Source organism: Oncorhynchus clarkii, chromosome 6 (assembly GCF_045791955.1).
Source record: "Oncorhynchus clarkii lewisi isolate Uvic-CL-2024 chromosome 6, UVic_Ocla_1.0, whole genome shotgun sequence".
In the NCBI taxonomy this organism is placed as follows: domain Eukaryota; kingdom Metazoa; phylum Chordata; class Actinopteri; order Salmoniformes; family Salmonidae; genus Oncorhynchus; species Oncorhynchus clarkii.
The window spans coordinates 25,122,002-25,145,811 of record NC_092152.1 but is presented as its reverse complement, the minus strand read 5'-3'; the positions used below and the strand labels follow the sequence as shown (position 1 = coordinate 25,145,811).

Below are 23,810 nucleotides of genomic sequence, written 5' to 3'. Positions count from 1 at the left end.
CGCCAGATGGCCAGGAATAAAAACACAGTAAATGGGATGAAAAAGTCCTATTTGTCAGACAGATGAATGATCGGTAGCCCACTGACTGCATCCACTGGATAGCAAAGCTTAATGTTTTTTATCCATGAGGCTGTCTTTGAATAAAATACATGTTATCAGAGAAAAATGTATTAAATGGTGTTTGATCAGATATCATCACGATTTAATCATTTAATCATTGCCTAAAAAATAATCTGTGATCTGGGGTTTTGCCAACTCAATCTGTATACTAGCTAGCTCATGGTGCACAGACTAAACACATTTCCTATAGCAATCTGATTCCCCCTCATGTAATTGGGGCTCCCGAGCAGCACAGCGGTCTAAGGCACTACATCGCAGTGCTAGAGATGTCACTACAGACCCTGGTTCGATCCCGGGCTGTATCACAATCGGCCGTGATCGGGAGTCCCAAGAATTTGTTCTTAACTGACTTGCCTAGATAAATAAAATTAAAAACAATAATCATAATTTGACTATGCAGCATAGGGAGGTGATGGCATGGCACTACATTGTCAATATGACTGGTAATAAAGCTGTAATAGAGAGTTGACAGCTGCAAAAATAACATCTCATGGAAATCTAATCAGGTATGGTTTGACCATGTTATCACACTGATTAGATCCCTGGTCCTCTTGTCACTAGCTATCACCAACACTGGGATCATCATGCTGACGACTGAGCATTAAGCCTGACTTAATGGGACACTTGAACAGTGACAAAACAGCCAGACAGCTGCTGAGGCCCAGACTAGAAGAGACACTGGCTGCGTGATGATGAAAAGGAGGGCTAGAACACGGGCTGTGTTGGCAGGGTGGTGAACAGTACAGAGACAGACACATACACATACACACAAACAGTGGGGCAAAAAAGTATTTAGTCAGCCACCAATTGTATAAGTTCTCCCACTTAAAAGGATGAGAGAGGCCTGTAATCATAGGTACACTTCAACTATGACAGACAAAATGAGAAAAAAAAATCCAGAAAATCACATTGTAGGATTTTTTATGAATTGATTTGCAAATTATGGTGGAAAATAAGTATTTGGTCAATAACAAAAGTTTATCTCAATACTTTGTTATATACCCTTTGTTGGCAATGACAGAGGTCAAACGTTTTCTGGAAGTCTTCACAAGGTTTTCACACACTGTTGCTGGTATTTTGGCCCATTCCTCCATGCAGATCTCCTCTAGAGCAGTGATGTTTTGGGGCTGTTGCTGGGCAACACAGACTTTCAACTCCCTCCAAAGATTTTCTATGGGGTTGAGATCTGGAAACTGGCTAGGCCAATCCAGGACCTTGAAAAGCTTCTTACGAAGCCACTCCTTTGTTGCCCGGGCGGTGTGTTTGGGATCATTGTCATGCTGAAAGACCCAGCCACGTTTCATCTTCCATGCCCTTGCTGATGGAAGGAGGTTTTCCCTCAAAATCTCACGATACATGGCCCCATTCATTATTTCCTTTACACGGATCAGTCATCCTGGTCCCTTTGCAGAAAAACAGCCCCAAAGCATGATGTTTCCACTCCCATGCTTTACAGTAGGTATGGTGTTCTTTGGATGCAACTCAGCATTCTTTGTCCTCCAAACACCACGAGTTGAGTTTTTACCAAAAAGTTATATTTTGGTTTCATCTGACCATATGACATTCTCCCAATCTTCTTCTGGATCATCCAAATGCTCTCTAGCAAACTTCAGACGGGCCTGGACATGTACTGGCTTAAGCAGGGGGACATGTCTGGCACTGCAGGATTTGAGTCCCTGGCGGCGTAGTGTGTTACTGATGGTAGGCTTTGTTACTTTGGTCCCAGCTCTCTGCAGGTCATTCACTAGGTCCCCCCGTGTGGTTCTGGGATTTTTGCTCACCGTTCTTGTGATCATTTTCAACCCACGGGGTGAGATCTTGCGTGGATCCCCAGATCAAGGGAGATTATCAGTGGTCTTGTATGTCTTCCATTTCCTAATAATTGTTCCCACAGTTGATTTCTTCAAACCAAGCTGCTTACCTATTGCAGATTCAGTCTTCCCAGCCTGGTGCAGGTCTACAATTTTGTTTCTGGTGTCCTTTGACAGCTCTTTAGTCTTGGCCATAGTGGAGTTTGGAGTGTGACTGTTTGAGGTTGTGGACAGGTGTCTTTTATACTGATAACAAGTTCAAACAGTTGCCATTAATACAGGTAACGAGTGGATGACAGAGGAGCCTCTTAAAGAAGAAGTTACAGGTCTGTGAGAGACAGAAATCTTGCTTGTTTGTAGGTGACCAAATACTTATTTTCCACCATAATTTGCAAATAAATTCATTAAACATCCTACAATGTGATTTTCTGGATTTTTTCCCCTCATTTTGTCTGTCATAGTTGAAGTGTACCTATGATGAAAATTACAGGCCTCTCATATTTTTAAGTGGGAGAACTTGCACAATTGGTGGCTGACTAAATACTTTTTTGTACTCTTCTGTATGTACTCTTCTGTTTATGAGAGGCAAGGTGATTCAGGTTTAAGGGGAGAAATGACTTGAGGGAGAGGAGAAATGACTTGAGGAAGAGGAGAGGAGAAATTACTTGAGGGAGAGGAGAGGAGAAATTACTTGAGGGAGAGGAGAGGAGAAATGACATGAGGTAGATGAGAGGAGCTCCTACCATTGCTCCTGTTCCTTTACTCTCCTTGTTGTTGTTATGTGACCATTGACCCCATGAGGCAGAGACTGTGAGCAAGAGGCAATTTGAATTCGAACTAAAGCAAAGGGGATTAAGATACATGGGCACTGGGGTGGGTGAGAGAGAGAGCGAGAACCCAGGGAAAAGGCTTATTTTCAGCCCCACTGCTTAAGTATACATAGATTCCAACACATGAGAGTAGAACAGGAAGAGAGAGGCAGCTGTCAACTTGATTTAAATTAATCTCATTCAAATGAGTTGCCACACAAATGAGTTCGACATTAGAAAAACATAAGATAAATAAATAACTAGAAGTAGTAGAGAAACACATTTTTATCGAAAAACATTTACATTACTAAGACATTTACATTACATTTCTATCATTTAGCAGGCTCTCTTATGGCTCTATTTTACTCACGTTAGGCTGTCAACCATGTAGAATCACTGAATTTGCACGTGCAAGCCAAGCACCACCACTACTATCAGTAGCACTGTCAAAGCTGTACAAGAAAGTCTGCAAACAAGCAAACAAGCAAACACCGGCCACGAACGATGTGTTTACAATACAGTGTTGGTAACAAAGCATTATTTGTTCGACCGCAACTTCTGAGGTAGCTAGCTTTAGCTTGGTACCTAGCTAGCACCAATACAACCAGTAATTTTCATTATTCTTAGCAATGATTTAGGAATCCTTGTGTGTAAGTATTGCGGGACTCTGAAACAACTGTGAATTGAGCCATATTTATTGTCAACCTATGTGTATTGAACACAATTCCCAAGGAAAAACAATACTGTGTGGATGTTTTGGAGTCTGATAACTCTGAGGAGGATGTTGGGAAAAAATATATTGGGTATTGAGTAGACTGATACCCCATTTCATTGATCCCCAATCCTTAAGTAAAGCTGTACAGTGCCATATGAACGTCAATACACACAATAGACTGACTGGGGAGGTGATTTCACACTGTCAATTTAACTAGGCAAGTCAGTTAAGAACAAATTATTATTTACAAGGATGGCCTATCGGGGAACAGTGGGTTAACTGCCTTATTCAAGGGCTGAACAACAGAGTTTTACCTTGTCAGCTCAGGGATTCAATCCAACAACCTTTCGGTTACTGGCACAACACTCTAAGCACTAGGCTGCCTGCCGCACCAAAGATAAGCAATAAGAGCTACAACATTAATATTTGCGTAAACTCTTCACAGTTATGCTCTGTGGATGTCACCGGGTAGACTGACACCCCATTTCCTTGCTTCACATTCCAACCTTGTTTAACATTAACTAGTCTAAATATGGCATGATTCCACCAATTGTAAACACAAATTCCACTATTGTGCCTAATCCTTACTGTGGCTAGCTTCACAACACATAACCCGGTCCGGCCGAGAATCATTAGCCAGATGAAGCTAGCTGGCTGCTTATAACTTTGGCTTTGGGCAACAGGGTTAAATAGCTGGCTAGCTATTTATTTCCATGAACTGAAGTTCAATTTCAATAGGCGAACAACAAGTGGCTACCTCGCAATAAGAGCAACGCTAATGTTCTCTGGGTGTCACTGAGTAGACTGATACCCCATGTCATTGATCCACAATCAGATTTTTGTCAAATTAACAAATTATTGTCTTTTGTTGATTTCATATAACCTCATTCCAACCTCGTTTAGCATGATCTATTCAAGTATGACATAATTCTACTATTTTTATTCATTTGCATCACTGTCAATAACTTACTTTTATTTTGAAGGCTAAACGCAAAGCCCACTATTGTGGCGAATCCTTATTGTGGCTAGTTTCACATAGATGGGTCCGACCACCATCAAATAAGAACTGTCTTGTAAATTAGGGTTATTTTAGATGATGACACCTAGCTATATAGTTAGCTAGCTTCTGAAACAGATTATGGCGTTTTGCAATGTTTTTGGGGAAGAACATTGTTTGCATCCATGAGCTAGCTAGGTTTTTAATGGCCAGCACTGTAGGTGCGCGAGACAACTTTACCAGCATCATAGCATACGTATCGATGAATCGTTGTGACATGAAATACGAGTGCTGGTGTAATCAATGGGTAATACTTACGTAAAAAAATTATAAACACGTTCAATTATGTGCCGTGCAGTGATATTCAGGTCCTGATTGGTCATCAAGCTTATCTGACACGTCAATAGTGTTATTTGACACGCAAGACCCAAACGGTGTTCCATAGTATAAGAAATCCTGGTTGAGAATGAAACGACTGAACAAATGAACAACGCAAGAGCACAGCTGGATGTGATACAGCCTGGATTCGAACCAGGGACTGTAGTGATGCCTTTTGCACTGAGATGCAGTGCCTTAGACCGCTGCCTCCATGTGTGTGTGTTAACTATTTAACCTTACTAGAATGCTTCAAGGGACGCAAAAAATGTAATATTGAATATCGGTATCGTTTTTTGGGGCAAGGAAAATATTGGATCGGTATCACCCAAAAATGTCATATCGGTGCATCACTACTCCTGATACCATCAAATAAACTCCAGAATACATGCAACACAAATAAATAATTGCGACATATTGAGAAAATAGAGCTTTGGAACCCCTGACATGGCCATAATTTACCACATACAGTAGTGTGGATGAAATATAGTAGCAGCAGAAAAAGTACTATCTCTAAAGAAGACAACGTAAATCTCCACCTGTCTGTGTTGACAGCAACCCTTGATGAAGATAGCTACAGTTGAAGTCGGAAGTTTACATACACATAGATTGGAGTCATTAAAACTCGTTTTTCAACCACTCCACAAATTTCTTGTTAACAAACTATAGTTTTGGCAAGTCGGTTAGGATATTTTCTTTGTGCATGACACAAGTAATTTTTCCAACAATTATTTAACTTATAATTCAATGCATCACAATTCCAGTGGGTCAGAAGTTTACATACACTAAGTTGACTGTGCCTTTAAACAGCTTAGAAAATTCCTGAAAATGATGTCATGTCTGTAGAAGCTTCTGATAGGCTAATTGACATCATTTGAGTCAATTGGAGGTGTACCTGTGGATGTATTTCAAGACCTACCTTCAAACTCAGTGCCTCTTCGCTTGAAATCATCGGAAAACCAAAAGAAATCAGCCAAGACCTCAGACAAAAATTATAGACCTCCACAAGTCTGGTTCATCCTTGAGAGCATTTTCCAAATGCCTGAAGGTACCACGTTCATCTGTACAAACAATAGTACGCAAGTATAAACACCATGGGACCATGCAGCCGTCATACCGCTCAGGAAGGAGACGCATTCTGTCTCCTAGAGATTAACGTACTTTGGCGCGAAAAGTGCAACTCAATCCCAGAACACCAGCAAAGGACCTTGTGAAGATGCTGGAGGAAACAGGTAAAAACGTATCTATATCCACAGTAAAACGAGTCCTATATTGACATAACCTGAAAGGCCGCTCAGCAAGGAAGAAGCCACTGCTCCAAAACCGTCCTAAAAAAGCCAGACCACGGTTTGCAACTGCTCATGGGGACAAAAATGTTACTTTTTTGAGAAATGTCCTCTGGTCTGATGAAACAAAAATAGAACTGTTTGGCCATAATGACCATCGTTATGTTTGGGGGGGGGGGGGGGAAGGACGGCTTGCAAGCCGAAGAACACCATCTCAACCGTGAAGCACGGGGGTGGCAGCATCATGTTGTGGGGGTGCTTTGCAGCAGGAGGGACTGGTGCACTTCACAAAATAGATGGCATCATGAGGTAGGAAAATTATGTGGATATATTGAAGCAACATCTGAAGACATCAGTCAGGAAACTTGGTCGCAAATGGGTCTTCCAAATGGACAATGACCCCAAGCATACTTCCAAAGTTGTGGCAAAATGGCTTAAGGACAACAAAGTCAAGGTATTGGAGTGGCCATCACAAAGCCCTGACCTCAATCCTATAGAACATTTGTGGGCAGAACTGAAAAAGCGTGTGCGAGCAAGGAAGCCTACAAACCTGACACAGTTACACCAGCTTTGTCAGGAGGAATGGGCCAAAATTCACCCAACTTATTATGGGAAGCTTGTAGAAGGCTACCTGAAACATTTGACCCAAGTTAAACAATTTAAAGGCAATGATACTAAATACTAATTGAGAGTAGGTAAACTTCTGACCCACTGGGAATGTGATGAAATAAATAAAAGCTGAAATAAATTATTCTGACATTTCACATTCTTAAAAAAAAGTGGTGATCTTAACTGACCTAAGACAGGGAATTCTTACTAGGATTAAATGTCAGGAATTGTGAAATACTGAGTTAAAATGTATTTAGCTAAGGTGTATGTAAATTTCCGACTTCAACTGTATGTGTTTATCAGTGTTTATACATTGGTCTAGGCAGGGGTTTGGCTGTGAACAAGGATGATGTGGAGATATTGAGGGCTGTGTGGAGACAATTTATACTGTACACACTATAGACAAGTCTATAAAAATGCTGTCAGAAACACCTCAATGATAAACCAGGGAACTAGAGAGAGACCACACCATCCTTATTACCTCGGCCCTGAGAGTCCTTGAAACCATAAGTTTCAATGCCTAGTGTAAAGAATCAATAGGGTCAAGCAGCTGTGTGAACATAGCCACGGGAAGTAGGGGTGCTGTGGGTGCTGCAGCACCACCTGAGAAATCTAAATCAAATATTTTTATCCCACCAAATTAGTGCACTAGTCCTTTATTACTCCTGTATGAGCGGAGAAAAATATTAGTCAGACAAAAAGTCTCAGCAGTATGGATATAAACCCTACATGCATGGCTGTCACACTATGATGTTGAAGTTATGTAGTGTGCAGGTGCTCTGTCCTCGAGTACAACCGGGACATTTAACATAATGAACGAGCACTGCCTTGAAATGATGAAATTGGGCTTTGCCTGTAATCCCCACTATACACATATGCAGTCATTATAATAAGACGCACAGCACACTGTACGCAATCCTTTGACATCAGTCAGATATTGAGCCACTAGAAAGCAACATCTGAGCACACTTTATCTCCATCACAGTGACACAGAGACGCTTGATGACTGCATGGGAAGTTGAAAAACAGTGTCAAGAAAAAGTATGTGAACCCTTTGGAAATACCTGGATTTTTGCATAAATTGATCATAACATTTGATCTGATCTTCATCTAGGTCACAACAATAGACAAACACAGTCTGCTTAAACTAATAACACAAAAACAATTATACGTTTTCATGAGATGTTAGCATGTTCCAGAGATTTCTGTGAGTCTTTGGCTGAACGGCCAATCCCAGGGAGAGTAGCAACAGTGCTGAACTTTCTCCATTTATACACATTTTGTCTTACCGTGTACTGATGAACATCAAGGCTTTTGGAGATGGTTCACATCAGGCAATGGTTCTTGTGAATAGCAAACTCAAATTTAGTGAGTGCTTTTTATAGGGCAAGGCAGCTCTAACCAACATCTCCAATCTCGCCTCATTGATTGGACTCCAGGTTAGCTGACTCCTGACTCCAATTAGCTTTTGGAGAAGTCATTAGCCTAGGGTTTCAATACTTTTTTCAACCTACACTGTGAATGTTTAAATGATGTATTCAATATAGACAAGAAAAATACAATAAGTTGTGTGTGATTAGTTTAAGCACACGTTGTTTGTCTATTGTTGTGACTTAGATGAAGATCAGATCGAATTTGATGACCAATTTATGCAGAAATCCAGGTCATTTTAAAGGGTTTACATACCACTGTAGCTCTTGCCACTGTAGCTCTGAATATCATTACTCTCCACTATTTTTCAATTTAACTTCAATAATCTGCCTCAATTCCTTGTAAGAATGCTAAAATCTATCATATTTTCAGAGAAATATTTTAATCCACTTCAAATCTCATTGGATATTTCTAACGGACAGGGTTTGGGCGAGATAAGTAAGGCAATGTGCAATACATTGGTAGTACTTCAGCAAATAGGGTTAACTGTTATTAACCAATTATAACCACAGTGTGCTGCAGAACAATTATTGGTCTGATAAGCACTTCACCATAGTTTTGCCTTTATTTAATGGGTAAATAGTTGCATTTGGAATTCTGAATATTCAAGATTTTTTTTTATTTTACCCAGGCAAGTCAGTTAAGAACAAATTCTTATTTTCAATGACGGCCTAGGAACAGTGGGTTAACTGCCTGTTCAGGGGCAGAACGACAGATTTGTACCTTGTCAGCTCAGGGGTTTGAACTTGCAACCTTCCGGTTACAAGTCCACCGCTCTAACCACTAGGCTACCCTGCCGCCCCAATTAGATAACTAATTGTTTTATAATAATTGACTTGACATAATAAAAAGTCAAGGTTAGTATGAGTGAAAACATCAAACATGACATCTGAAACTCACCGCATAGTGAAGTTCTCCAGGAAGGAGGAGCTGGCCGTGAGGATGTAGAAAGTGGCGATATCTGTCTTCTTCAGGGGTTTGGAGGAAGTCTGGATGACAACAGCCTTTCCCAGCTTGAGTTGAGACAGAGATGGAGCTCCCTTTGGCACCTGAAGGAGGCGCACACTGCTGATCCTCTGCATGGGAGTCACAGGGATGTACTCAGCCTGCTGCTGCTCTGAGCTGCCCCAGCGATCCCAATCGCCCTCCCTGCACTTCCCATATGCACTGGGCCGGGCCTGGTAGTACAGCTCTACTGTGTTTACCTCTGTTGAGTCCAACCTCCCCGGGCTAGAGCTCTCTGCTGCGGGACTGAACCAGCCGGCTACAGGCTCCAGCTCAGCCATGCATGTGCCCCTCAGACCTCCAAGGGCACAGGAGCCCCTCACCTCCTGAGTCTGCCAGAAGGCAAACACCGTAACACAGGGCAACTCATCCTTTAGGCCATCTGCTCCCCTGTCCCAGTCCCTCCCAGCCACATAGAACAACACCCGCACCTTGGGCATGGATGAGTAGACCCGGGGAGTCAGCACAAAGGACTGGACCTTCCAGTTGTAGGTGAATACCCCCGGGGCCCGGAACAGCTGCACAGACTGTACCAGGTCTAGAGGGACAGGCTGCTCTGTGGACAGGGGCCCATAGCTGGCGTTGACAGCAGGAGGCCGGCTGGCTCTCAGGATGACAAATGGCTGTGTCTGTGTCTGCATGCTGGAGTTCCTCATGATGTCCTGACCGGCCTCCTTCAAAAAGAAGTAATCTGCGTCTTTCACCTGGTAGTTCACTGGAAGGAACACAGGGAATGGCAGAGAGCTCTTAGTGTTGTCTGACATCTCCCGGCTGTCCAACTCTGTGGGAAAGCAAGAGACAAAACATTACCCGTAGGTTAACAGACAGTGTTGTTTTGATGACATGTAGAGGAAATTCATGTTCATCATTTTGGATGGACTACTGAGTCACTAGAGACCCTTAACCTCTGCTAATAGCCTACAGCCCGGCATTAACAAACCTTCCGGCTACTGGTCAGTTTCTCTCAACTCTGGGCTACCAACCACAATCAGGGTCAGGAGTTTTATAACAGGATCCATTGTTTCATGGTTATATGAAGTGGACAGGAATAATAGCTGGCCTCAATCATTAAGTACAAAATCATAATAATTACCTGAGTACAAAGATATCCCAATAAAATATTAGTTTAACGGGAATTTCCAAAAAGAAACCATCCAGAGATTTCCAGGAACTAGACTTGAGTCAAGCTGATCAACTAGATGGGACATCATCATTAAAGTGACCATTTACTTAATCTTCAAATTCCCATAGTATACAAGAGGGTCTTTATATTAGAAATCATAGCAGGAGCAGCTAAGAGTATTACTGCGTGTGATGCAGTGGCAAAGGAGCACTGGTGGGACAGCAGCAGAACAGACTATATTCCCTTGATATCATCCATCATCCAAATCAAGTCAATCCCATACCCAAATGAGAGTGATTTCTAGTGAAAATGACCAAAGTGCGGGACGGACTACCTGTCATGAACACTTGGTGTCATGGTTCCACCTGTCACCAGAGGGAGGCAGAGACCATCCTAGAGACAATTATGACACTCAGGTGTGTTCTATTACTCATTATGATTTCCCTGTTAAAAGAGGTGTGTTTTCTGTTGTGCTTTGCAGAAGTGACTTAACTTTCATCCTCCCTCTTCTTTCAGATCAAAACTTTTATGTAAAACCAAATGGCAAAGTAGCAAGCAATAATATCTGCATGATCCGATGACATGCATGAAAACACAAATTATTTATTGGCAGATTTTACTGTATCAGAGATGAATTAAATGGGATTACTCCCTGTAAATGATGTAATTTCAGCTATATTGACTTGTATGCCTTAAAACAACTTGACCTACCTAGGTGGAGGCTGATCTGGTCCTACACAGGGCAGCATGTTCATGGTGTGTGTGTTTGGAGTAGGGTGAGGGTGTCGAGGGGGACAACAGCATTAGAGCCCTCTGATCCGGCATAAAAGCATGAGGGGTATGACACAACTGTCTCTCTGGAAGTGAACTGAGCCGCAGGTCCACAGGCCAGCATCCACTCTCATTTGCCCCCATTTTGATAGATTACACATTATGGCTGCTGACCTGAGGCTGCACTGTCAATGGGAGGCTAATTGGCCTACTTGGTGGGAGAGAGAGAGAGAAGCAGCCTGGTATGTGCTCATTAACTGAGATGATCTCATACTCAATGGCACTCAACAGCACTCTGGCTTTGCTAATAAACTGTCTGTTAGAAAAAGTGTGAAACAGTCTATTCTCCACTTAAGTGTAGACCTATAGCTTGATTTTGCAGTATAATGACACAAAATACAATCAGTTGCTTGTTCATGACAAATTGCCACATTCTATTCTGCCCAGAGGACAGAGCCTCTGAGCCCTGTAATGTAACGGAATTTTATTAATCATGAACTATGAACTAATACACAATGCATGCATCTTATGTGCCAGTGATGAGTCAACTGTTTGTAGCTATAATCAAAAATGTCCCTCTTTACTAATGTTATCTGCATGTGTAGTGACACACCTTTCTGTTCCATTGGTCAAATTATGACAAAAGATGTCAGAGAGAATGACATGTCTGTCACTGGATTGTTGTGGTTATTTTTCCTGAGGAGGAGGGCTTGGAGCTTTTTGTAAACTAAGTCTAACTAAGTCTTGTCCCTCACGGTTTGTGGCGTGTGACAGGTCTCTACATCATCCCTCCTTCGACCTGCTTTTATCACCAAGCGTGTTTGGAGAGCTTTACACAGTCAGGGAAACAGTTTGTGTGTCACAACGGAGCCAAGTCTACAGAGTGACCCCCAAAGAGAAACACAAATGGATGTTTTTATTTTTCTCACACGGACATGTACAGTATCTCAATCATCTTCCTGGACTGGGACAGGGGCTGTCTCCCCCTTAGCTCCACCAGTGACAGATGTGCTGTTTAATACCAGAGCTGGCAGTATTTCCCACCACTGTGAATAAACACTCACTGGGCCTTTTCTGCTTTGGCATCTCTGCAGGAGGAAGATGTGCTGCAACTGTGGCAACACATATCACAGGCTGTTATATCTTTCTCAAGCTGGGTTTGACTGGTCATCTGTGCTCCCCAATGTATTTAAGAACACTTGAGTTAGCTCTGAAATCTAAGAGGGGTGGTACAATTGTGCTCAATGCAAATAATGCACTAGTGAGTATATACTGTATGTTAACAGTCTCATTCACTGATTGTCCACTGTGTAGGGAAGCTACAGTATATGTTTGCGTATGTACTGTATTTCCTCTCTCGCCATGATAAACGCTTTGCATCCAGCTGATAAAGAAGGAGCCAAATTCCTCCACCAGCTGTTTCAGCACATAGCTGCTCCAATCACCCAACTTGGAGACTGACATCTTTGACTTTTCTATTTCCCTGTCCAGAAGAACAATATCTATTCTGGTCTGCAGAAATGCACTTGTCTCCAATGACATTGTTGTTTTCTCTTGGATCATTCTAAATCATTTCAATCACTTTTTGACTACACCCCTTTTTTATTTGAAGGAAACCTTCCATACTTGGTAGAAGTGATAGGAAAATGTTACTTTTTGGACCTGAATGCCAAAACATTTAGGAGATAAAAATTGCTCAAAGTTGACCCACTTTGCATTCCCCACGCTACTATGAGACATCCAACGCACAACTGAATCCATATGCCGAGCACAACACAATATGCTGTTAATCAAATCTATATTGCAAATTCTACAGTTGATTCCAAATGAAAACATCTGTGTATAGGTTACATTTGTACAATAGGATAGTCTATATTTCTTGAGAATATGAAACTGCAATTGCATTAAGCAATTTAAATATAGTATATTTGATATGAAACAAGGAGGGAGAGGGAGAGAGATTTTCAGATCTGATTAAACAAGACTGAGGCGACCTTTAAACATAATCTTCAGGTCCCTTTTCTCAGAATAAGTCACTACTTGTGGGCCTGTTAGAAACAGCACATAATCAAGGCATTAGAACACAAGGAACAGGGAGAAGGACAGGACTACATTAGGCCCTATGTTCTAAAGTTGGGGGTAACAACAGGGTTACAGTACCAATAGGATCACTGGATACAGTCAAACAATTAAGGCCGCTAGAAAAGTGAGGAGACTGAGGCAAAAGCTAATTAATGACATGGTTATACATGTATGTAGGTCGGCTTGGCATTGTTCCCAGTAGTGGTAAAGCTGCCAGCTGACCAATGTCTGGACAGCACAGGATTGCTCACTTAAGAGTATAAGCTCTGTACTTACTGCAGGCTACTGTGCAATTACAGTAGGCTATTTGTTGTTACTAGGAAACAAAAGATTACCCATGCTGTCATTCGATGCTATTTTTAGCAGCATTATATTGAGACCAACAAGTATACATGTCAATGTCTCTTTTAATACAGAATTATCTATCACGCTCTGACAAGCTACTCAACTTGAGTTTGTCTTGATGGAACCCACGGATTTAAGATGACCACAAACCAAACAAACCTGGCCTATGCTGCGTGGTGTTTTGAAAGAACAGTAACAGTTCAACTCCATGCATTCTAATGTGCTATAATGAATGTTTATATCCGTGAAGAACAGCCTGTGCGTGATCCGACTTCAAATGGCATGACAGAGACATGACACAGATGTCTCACTTATTCCACTTGAAGTGTTGAATAGAGTCTGTCATTTTAGGTCAAGACGTTGTTTACTTCCATATTGGCTGTGTCCTCTCCCCAGAGGAAAAGTCAGGCATGACCTAAGTATTTTAGGGAGAAAGCTCTCCTAATAGCAATGGTTTACTTGTTGAAAATACCCTATGTCCCTGCAACCGCTACATAAAGATAGAAACTTGATAGAGCACTGATCATATGTGTACAGAAAGGGAGAGGAGGAGGGGAGGGAGATGCTTAGGCCTGTGTGGGGGTTGGTAGGGATTGCTATATCCAATGAGACTCTTAAAGCTGGTTTTATCAGGATTTCTCCCTTTTTGTCCTCTTTATCCAGTCTGTTTATTATAATTCAGGAAGGCCACATCGTCTGGAAATAGCTGTCTTTGAGGCAGTTAAAAGCTTTTCAGCAAATGCCTTTGTGATGTGGAATATTTATAGTGCACAGGGTCCTGTCCATTTCATCACTGAGGTGATGTGAATGAGTACAGTAATGTGTTCTGGACTTCTGCTAATATGCACTGAAACTCCTTTTAAGCTCTGCTGCACACTGAGACTAAACTAAGGAAATACAAATGTATGTCCATTTCATAAGTGGAACTTAATGACAGTGCCAAATGTCCCATAAAGTACTGGTACACAGTACATAATCAAAAACATTATCATCCTTATAAGGTTTGCAAATCGAAATGCAAGTTAGATCAGCACTAACCCTCAATGACATAAACTCTAACTAAAAATCAAGCCTTAATAATATTTGATTAGTCTTAACATGCACTTTGGAGTAATTAGACTAAGGTGGACCTCCTTGGCCTACTGTACCTGTATACCAGTATTCTCACAAATCTGAGTGGCACCTAAACTGGACTAGGCACACTCATTTCAAGCCATTGTCTTATTCACTGGACAAATGGGACTTTTTGTGTCATATAGGGGCAGTTGACCACAACAACAAGTTACCATAGTGAAATTGCAGTCTGTAACTATGTTGCAAAGCCAATTGACTGATGGCAGTGTGCGTATTGTATTCATAAAAGTACGGCATAACATTTCAGAGGAAACTATAAAAGTGAAATACATTTTCAACCACAAGGGTATACTGTCTATCTCATATCAGCTCCTTGATCATATAATAAACTCGTTTGTTACACATTGTCTAATGGAATACAAATAATCCTAAATACTTATGTATACTATTTCAACATCATAAAGAGTCTGCAATTAAATATGTACCAAACAAAAACATACAAATAGAATAGAATATACAATATACAGTCACTCAGGCTGATTGTAACCCTTTTTGTATGGTACATACCTTGCGTGACAATTGTGACAATCGTCGCTAGGAATATCTGTAAAATCCTCCAGATATGAGAGTAAACACTCATTTTGGCATCCAACTGTCACTTTATTGCATGTAAATTCCCAGGCTCGGAGTTTCAACAAAGTGAATAGGGGTATACTTCATTCATTTCTACCCAGGAAGAGAACTTGCCTAGTGTAGCCTACAAAATCACACCTGTAAGAAGAATACAGCCGTGTATCACTCCGTGTATCACATAAACTATGCATTGAGCTATCAGATACGGTCTCAATGTTGGAAAAGTTCTGCGTAACGAGTTTGGAGACGTCCTGTCCAAGTCCTTGATCAGATTGCGATCAACCTAGTTTCTTCTTTGTTTTCCTTTTTAACTTTATCCCTTATGCCGCCATATTGAATGCGATTATTTGATAGAGAAACTCCATCGGATTCATTTTGAAGTCCTTGCATCCGCTCCCAGACTCAGACGTCTACCCAACTTTGACCATCGTCGGGACGCCGCTGCAATGTACAGTGAGATTCACAGATCATCGACTGCCTTGTGCACAATCCTTGGGGCACTAAAGGCATCATGTCATCCGGTCAGAGCACGTCCTATGCGGTGGCGACAGGATTTAACAGCATCTGTAAATTAAAAACAAAACCATGATAATTTGGGATTCCACATCCATGATGAGGAGATAGATGGACTGCGGATCATTTACACAAATAGCCTGACTACTGTACATGCTGCTAATTACACTGACCAGTCGACTATAGCCTGTTAGACCAGAACATAAATTACTTATTTGGGGTTTTGACAATATCCCATTGTAGGTGTTAGAGTAGAGGGTGCTCTTTAAAAATTTAACTTTTCTCCAATTATTTGTTAAATTATTTTAGGGGGAGATGTTCCTTCCTGTCCAGTTTTGAATCTGGGTGGGATATAACATGACATATTGCCATAACTTTCATCAACTTTTATAAGTGGGGCAATACGAATGTGATGGACATGGTGGACATGATGCTCTCCATCTCTGATTGGCTCATCTGTAAATGCATGAGGTAAATGAGGCTAAACCTTGCTGTTGTGAACGCCTACTGTTAATGCTATAGTGGTGGAATTCTAGTGCCCCCTGTTGGCTATAGATGAGGAATTATAAGAGTAGTCCACTGTATGTTGGTGGATTTGGAGTATTTCACATGACTATATTCCTTACAGTCAGTTACATCAGCAATTATCAGTGTTTGGAGCTCATTGTCTAAAGGGTTGTCATGTCATTAGAATACTGAGAACTCTAGAGTTTGACAAAGTTGTCAAGAGTAAGACAGGTCTATGCCATACTGCATGGAAGTTAAATATTTGTGTCAACCACAGTAATGTTGATATTCTCCTAAAGCTTTGGCAACAGTTTTAGACTGTGGGTTAACCCAACAAACATTGTGCTCGGGGTGTGCAGATATTGGATTAGGATATGTAACAAAGTGAACAAAGCTTCAAAAGCCCTCCTTTACCTCTCATGTTGTGTTTTTTCTTCCCTACGCTGGCAAGATCTTGCAGCAAGAGGTACTGAAGTTTTCAACACTGCTGTAACTGCTGTCGCTTGCAGCTGCACTCCCCTGTATTGGAGCACCCTGTGAGCAGTGAGGGGCTTGTTCAAGTCAAGCATCCTAAGCAGATGCCAGGGAACACACACACACACTTCATATTTATTCAGGAATTGGGTTGGGGTTGAGGTGCTCCACTATGGCAATAGCTAACAGACTCTCTATGGCCACGCTTAAATAATTGTGTACCAGACTTCATGGATAGAGAGTCAGGGGGAAGATGCCACAAGCAACATTGAGCTACACCTCCCCCCTCGCTGCAGCTCTGTCATAAACTGTGTGGTGGTGGTATGATGGTACAGTACCTGGGCTCTGCTGCTGTAGTGCTGTGTTGCCATAGGGTCATTTAGATCCTCTATTTACCTACTCAAGCTGCACCATGGAGTACAAGCTAACTACAAGGTGTACAAGCACATCACAACAAGGTGAGTCCAAAAATGTCTTGTATGTTACTGCATAAATTATGTAATATGCCACGGAGATATGTATACTGTTGCTAAGAAAGTAAAATTAAGTGTATGTTGTGTAGTAAGCTGTTAGTAGCCCATGTGCCTCACCCTGTTAATTTAGTCTATTTTCCTGTTCTGACTTGATGGTGCACATGTAGCCTATAACCGGTTTTAGAGAAATATAATCATTGAATATTATAAGAGCTTTCACCGTCTGCTTACATGCCCCCTTTATTTATCCTACAGTTCTAACTTGGTGTACAGAGAGAACGCTGTAAGAATGGCCCATGTTCTGAATTCTCTCGCTGTACATTTCAAAAGTGCTGAACAAATAGTTATATTGACTACGTCCGTCCTAGCTCATGTCACGTCTGCTGTTGGGACTCTGCTGTTGGGACTGCTTTATGTTAGCCCAAACTGTTTGTGGGCACCATTTGTCACCGTTATAGTACAATTAATGTATTTTTTACAGTTTTGTTGTAGCTTTGCTGGCATGCATCCCCCAATGTTTGTTTTTGTTTGCCCCACCAAGATTTACATGCTAAAATTGCCACTGATGGGTTCACAACTTAATTGAGATGTGTGCTGGTAATTGTACTCATGTCTATGAGCTGAATAATTCTAGATTGAATTTCATGCATTATGAATGGTAATTTATCATTGTATGATATGGCTGTTTCTCATTAGCCAATGCATTGTGGGTATTCCTATTTAAACCATGTCATATCTTTGTTTGTGTGAGAGAGAGAAAGTCAGGGTAAGGTTGGCCTGCCGGGTGTTCAGGCATTATTGTAGCCTGGGTTTTCTTTTGATAGAGCTCAATTTATTTGATTAAGTTCAGTTTGCCCTTAAGTTTTTTTGTCCTGTTTATTGCATTGAAAATACCTGTACAGTTTCGTGGCCTTTCATATGAAAGACTCACTCTGGGCAAGAAAAAACACGTCTACTTCGTAAGCCTACTCCTTGTTAAAATCCTCCCGAATGGTCAACCTCACATCCTTGCATAAGAAAAAAGCGACACTGGAGAAAAAAACTTTGCGAAAACAGCAGTGCCTCAGGAAATACAACTTATTTGGGTTCTATTGTCATTGATGGATGTCAAAGCTATAGCAGCAGAGCTCTGCCAGAGTGGGAATATAATAGTGTCCATAAGCTGCTGATAGATGTGGATGCCAAGGGAAACAATGTGTTTTCAATGTACAGTATATCATTATTCTATTTGACAGATGGAGGTAGCTGATGTTGGGGAGTGCCTTCCCACGCACCTTGTTCAAGTGTTGAAACTCATTTCCGTGTCAATGTCAGAGACTAGACACATTAACTATCATTGTCACTGACTACAGAGAGGGGTGTCTACCTTGGCTGTATTGTTTTGGGCAAACTCATATATCAAAAATACTGAGTGGATCCATCAATACAGAATATGAAGACGATTATGAGTCTTGTATATTTATTTGAGCATGTTGTTTTATTTTACGTACCCTTTACTCTTGCAGTAGGGGGTTTCTTATAGCTATGTGATTGTGAACTAACCCAAACTGGGCCATAAGAAGACAGTCCCCATCCTCTAGTCTAGTTGTACACACCCTGAGAGCTGAGGAGAGAGCTTGTTCAACTTCTTAATCTGTACTGTGTTTGTGATGGGTGACTCCTTCTCCCCCTGCTGTCCTGCCCATGTAATCTGATGTTGATTCATTTTAAGCCGCAGTGTACCGGAGGTTTGGAGTTGGGACTACATGATGATGGAAACTGTCATCTCTCCCATCGATGGAAGCTGCCAATGTGGCGCCCGGCAGGGCTGCTAATCCCTGGGGTAATCCTGGACTACAGAGAAATCATCCACACCGAGGCAAAGAGGACAAGGCTACACACAGCTGATAGTCTGCCAGAGAAAGCCTCTTTCTCTCACACTCAACACTTATTGAATCTATCCAAGAAGATGTGTTCAATGCAAACAGCTCATTCGGAAAGTATTCAGACCGCTTGACTTTTTCCACGTTTTGTTATGTTACAGCCTTATTCTAAAACGTATTAAATTGTTTTTTTCCCTCATCAATCTACATACAATATCCCAAAATGAAAAGGCAAAACAGGTTTTCATGATTTCAGCAATTTTTTAAATTAAAATCTGAAATATCACCCTTGCATATGTGTTCAGACCCATTACTCAGTACTTTGTTAAAGCACCGTTGGCAGCGATTACAGGCTCAAGTTTTCTTGGGTATGACGCTACAAGCTTGGCACACCTGTATTTGGGGAGTTTCTCCCATTCTTCTCTGCAGATCCTCTCAAGTTCTGTCAGGTTGGATGGGGAGCATCGCTGCACAGCTATTTTCATGTCTCTCCAGAGATGTTCCATCAGGTTCAAGTCCTGGCTCTGGCTGAGCCACTCAAGGACATTCAGAGTCTTGTCCCGAAGCCACTCCTGCATTGTCTTGGCTGTGTGCTTAGGGTCGTTGTCCTGATGGAAGGTGAATCTTCTCCCCAGTCTATCCTGAGCGCTCTGGAGAAGGTTTCATTAAGGATCTCTCTGTACTTTTCTCCATTCAGCTTTCCCTCGATCCTGACTGGTCTCCCAGTCCCTGCCGCTGAAAAACATCCCCACAGCATGATGCTGCCACCATCATGCTTCACCGTAAGGATGGTGCCATGTTTCCTCCAGATGTGACGTTTGGCATTCAAGCCAAAGAGTTCAATATTGGTTTCATCACACCAGATAATCTTGTTTCTCATGGTGTGAGAGTCTTTAGGTTCCTTTTGATAAATGCCAAGTGGGCTGTCATGTGCCTTTTACTGAGGAGAGGCTTCCGTCTGGCCATTCTACCATAAAGGCCTGATTGGTGGAGTGCTGCAGGGATGGTTGTCCTTGTAGAAGGTTCCTCCATCTCAACAGAGGAACTCTGAAGCTCTGTCAGAGTGACCATTGGGTTGTTGGTCACCTCCCTGACCAAGGCCCTTCTCCCCCGATTGCTCAGTATGTCCGGGCAGCCAGCTGTAGGAAGAGTCTTGGTGGTTCTAAACATCGTCCATTTAAGAATAATGGAGGCCACCTTGTTCTTGGGGACCTTCAGACATTTTTTGGTACCCTTCCCCAGATCTGTGCCTCAACACAATCTTGTCTCAGCGCTCTATGGACAATTCTTTCGAACTCATGGCTTGGTTTTTGCTCTGACATGCACTGTCAACTGTAGGACCTTATATAGACAGGTGTGTACCTTTCCAAATCGTGTCCAATCAATTTAATTTACCACAGGTAGACTCCAATCAAGTTGTAGAAACAATTCATGGATTATCAATGGAAACAGGATGCACCTGAGATCAATTTTGAGTCTCATAGCAAAGGGTCTGAATACTTATGTAAATAAGGTATTTCTGTTTTTATTTGTAATAAATTAGCAAAAATTCAAAAAAGCTGCTTTCACTTTGTCATTATGGGTTATTGCGTGTACATTAATGAGGAAAAAATAATAATTTAATCAATTTTACAATAAGGCTTTAACGTAACTAAATGAGGAAAAAGTCAAAGGGTCTGAATACTTTCCGAATGCACTGTATATAACATTTACAGTAGAAATATTTAATCAAGGCGAAGGGTGGCTATTTGAAGAATCTCAAATATAAAATATATTTGGATTTGTTTATCACTTTTTTGGTTACTACATGATTCCATATGTGTTATTTCATAGATTTGATGTCATCACTATTATTCTACAATGTAGAAAATAGTCAAATTAAAAAGAAACTCTTGAACAGGTGCTTCTACACCTGCATTGCTTGCTGTTTGGGGTTTTAGGCTGGGTTTCTGTACAGCACTTTGAGATATCAGCTGATGTACGAAGGGCTATATAAATACATTTGATTTGATTTGATTTGATTTGAACGAGTAATCGTTCTAAAACTTTTGACCAGCAGTGTATGTACTGTATGGTAATTTTGATTCTGTACCAACAATAACCCGTAATAATCATATGCGAGTACACAGGGTACTACATCTCTGCAGGTGATCTCTATCTGGTCGAGATCACTGACACAGGTCCCTCCCCACCCTCTGAGGATATTTATAACTTAATATTAAGTCTCCAGAGAAACATTGATTCAAATAAATAGTTTTTTAGATTTGACCTAGAATAACTTTTGGGGGGAATACAAACCAATTCCGCTCTCTGTGTAGATTCAGAGCATATCTGAGTTATGTATTGCAGTTCTATCAATTATGTATACCATTGGAAGACTTTCTATACCATTGACAGATTTTTAAATGCACAAAAAATAAGGTCATTTTGATTTTGTACACAGCTATACAATATGTGGTATAGAAAAGTAAAGTCTTAGGAAAGTACATTGCAAGCTATATCCATAGCCACGGGAAGTAGGGGTGCTGAGGGTGCTGCAACACCCCCTGAAAAATCAGAAGAAAAAATGTATATTCATAAAACAAAAATAGTGCACTGGGCCTTTACTAGTATTAGCAAACTGATATAGACATCTGTACTGCTGGCAAAAACATTTTTTCAGCATCTCTGCTTTGGCCCAAAATGTAGTTGTATAATTAAAAACAGTATTATGCAGGATTCAATAGTTGGAATTGTAAGATTTGTTACCCTGTCCTTTTCTCTGTGATTGTCATTCTAATGGAATCAGAAAGAATACAATTCTGTCCTCAAATATTTTCATCAAAAGGTGCAAAGTTATGGGCAAAGACACAAAACATCCACATAAAATGTTATATTTTTCTTAATCAAATAACATGGAAAACATCCACTTTTTGTGCAGTATTAATTTACCACCCTTACAAACCAGTTAACATAAATGTATGTTACTGTATTGTACATAGGCTGGTCATCTAGGTTTGTACCTGTAGACTTTCCATCACCATGAAGAAAAACTATGCACAATACAGTAATTGAGTTATATTGAGACATCAAGTGGTTTGTGATGTCAATTTATAATGTGGCTCAGATGGTAGAGCATGGCACTTGCCCAAGTCCTGTCTTTGACATACTGAAACATTTCTGTGACACTGCTTTCTGAAGCATGCCCCTCGCTGACTTTTATGCCACGTTACCTCTGACTGGGGAACAGCCTGTTGGCTCAGACTGAACAGGGCATTGGAGGTTGCTGAGGACTGTTTGAAGAGACAGAATAAGAGTGTTTAAGACCCATCTCGAGAGCTCAGTCATGTTCCTCAGATATTGCCCTGATGCCGAACTGTCGCTTATTTTTAAGTTGCAAGCCATTACAGCGGTGGACCGCCCCAGCCATCAAAACATTGAAGCAAGAGGTTGTTGCTGTCACGCCTCCCACCATGCCTGCTGTTAGACCCGCCACTGTACCACCTAACCCGGTGCCTTCCATAGCCCAGGCTACTCAAGGCTCTGCTGAGCCGATGGACCGTATCCTTGCAATGCTGGAGCGTGTGCTGGAGCAGAGGCCACAACTGTCTAACCGTCAGTTCCAAAAAGGGAATAGGAACAAAGTGAGGTTTTATGGGAACACACAGAGACTCTCTAGTTATGATGATTTATTTTATGTCAAAGTGTTAATAGGAGGCAAAGTGGAAGTGAGAGCTGTGTTTCACAGTGGGTCGATGGCCTGTACCCTGAGCTCTAGTGTCTTACCGGAGCTGTTGCATGCAATAGTGTTGAGAAGCTCGTAATTGAGTCCTACAGAGCCGGTTTTGGTTGGTTGTGGTGAGTCGAAGACGAGTCTTTTGGGAGTTTGTGAGCTGGAGATAAGAGGTGTACGGCTGTAGTGTCGCCATGCATTCATTGGTGGTTGAAGGCTAGATTGAAGACCTCATCTTAGGCAGTAATATCCTAAAGCACTTCCTTCACCAGCTGAAGACACCTGGTGACTTCTGGAAAAAGGTGTCCACTGCTGAGAGTGACAGTGGTGAGGAGGGTAAGCTAATCAGCATGATGGCTAACATGGAGAGATGGAAAGACGGTGAAGTACCTGACAAAGTGGGAACTGTTAGACTAAAGGGGGCTGTGACTCTTGAGCCTATGCAGGAGCACTTAGTCTGGGGCAGACTAGGAAACACAGAACCAGATGGCATTGCTGTCATTAGTGAGCCCAGCAGTTCAAGGTCAACAAAAAGGTCAGTCAGGACTGTAGCTCTGTTGCGGGGGGATGGGTGGCTTCCTGTTAAAGTGATAAACCCTTCTCAGATTACCGTGTCATTGAGAAAAAATGCTACACTAGTCAATGTCTTTCCCTTTATGGCTTTAGAAGACTTTGACTTTGACTGTTTGCATGTGACTGATGATTTCCCCAGCAGTTTTGCAGCAACACGTACAGAAAAGACCTGACATTCTCACTGACGGCCAAGAAGACCTGACTATGACTGATGACGGTTCTAGTTGACTTGACAATACTGACGGACCTGACAATTCAAGCAGTCCTGGTGTTTTACGTGACTTAGGTTTGACTGATATTGACATTGACTCCTGTCATGACGTTGGCCTGTGGGTAAGGTTTATGACCCCCCCATAAATACCTTTCTCCCTTCCCTCTCTCTTGACTCTACAGAGGGACTCTTGAATAGCCTTTGTTAAACAGAGAATCTGGGAACATCAAACAAGTGGAGGGAAAGGAACCATATTTCGGTAATAGAACCAGTTGAAAATATGCGTTGGTACTTAATGA

At 41.6% G+C, this 23,810-nt stretch overlaps 1 protein-coding gene across 1 annotated transcript in view; it reads right to left on the bottom strand.

Moving 5' to 3' along the window:
* Nucleotides 1-15,612, bottom strand: part of LOC139410861 (transmembrane protein 132D-like) — a 43,789-nt gene extending 28,177 nt beyond the window's left edge. The window contains exons 1-2 of the mRNA XM_071156461.1: nucleotides 15,121-15,612; nucleotides 9,054-9,939 (exon numbers count right to left, since the gene is read on the bottom strand). Of these exons, the coding sequence (XP_071012562.1) occupies nucleotides 9,054-9,939; nucleotides 15,121-15,193 (959 nt within the window). The 5' untranslated portion in view covers nucleotides 15,194-15,612. The remainder of the gene's footprint in view (nucleotides 1-9,053; nucleotides 9,940-15,120) is intronic.
* Between the last annotated feature and the right edge of the window lie 8,198 nt (nucleotides 15,613-23,810).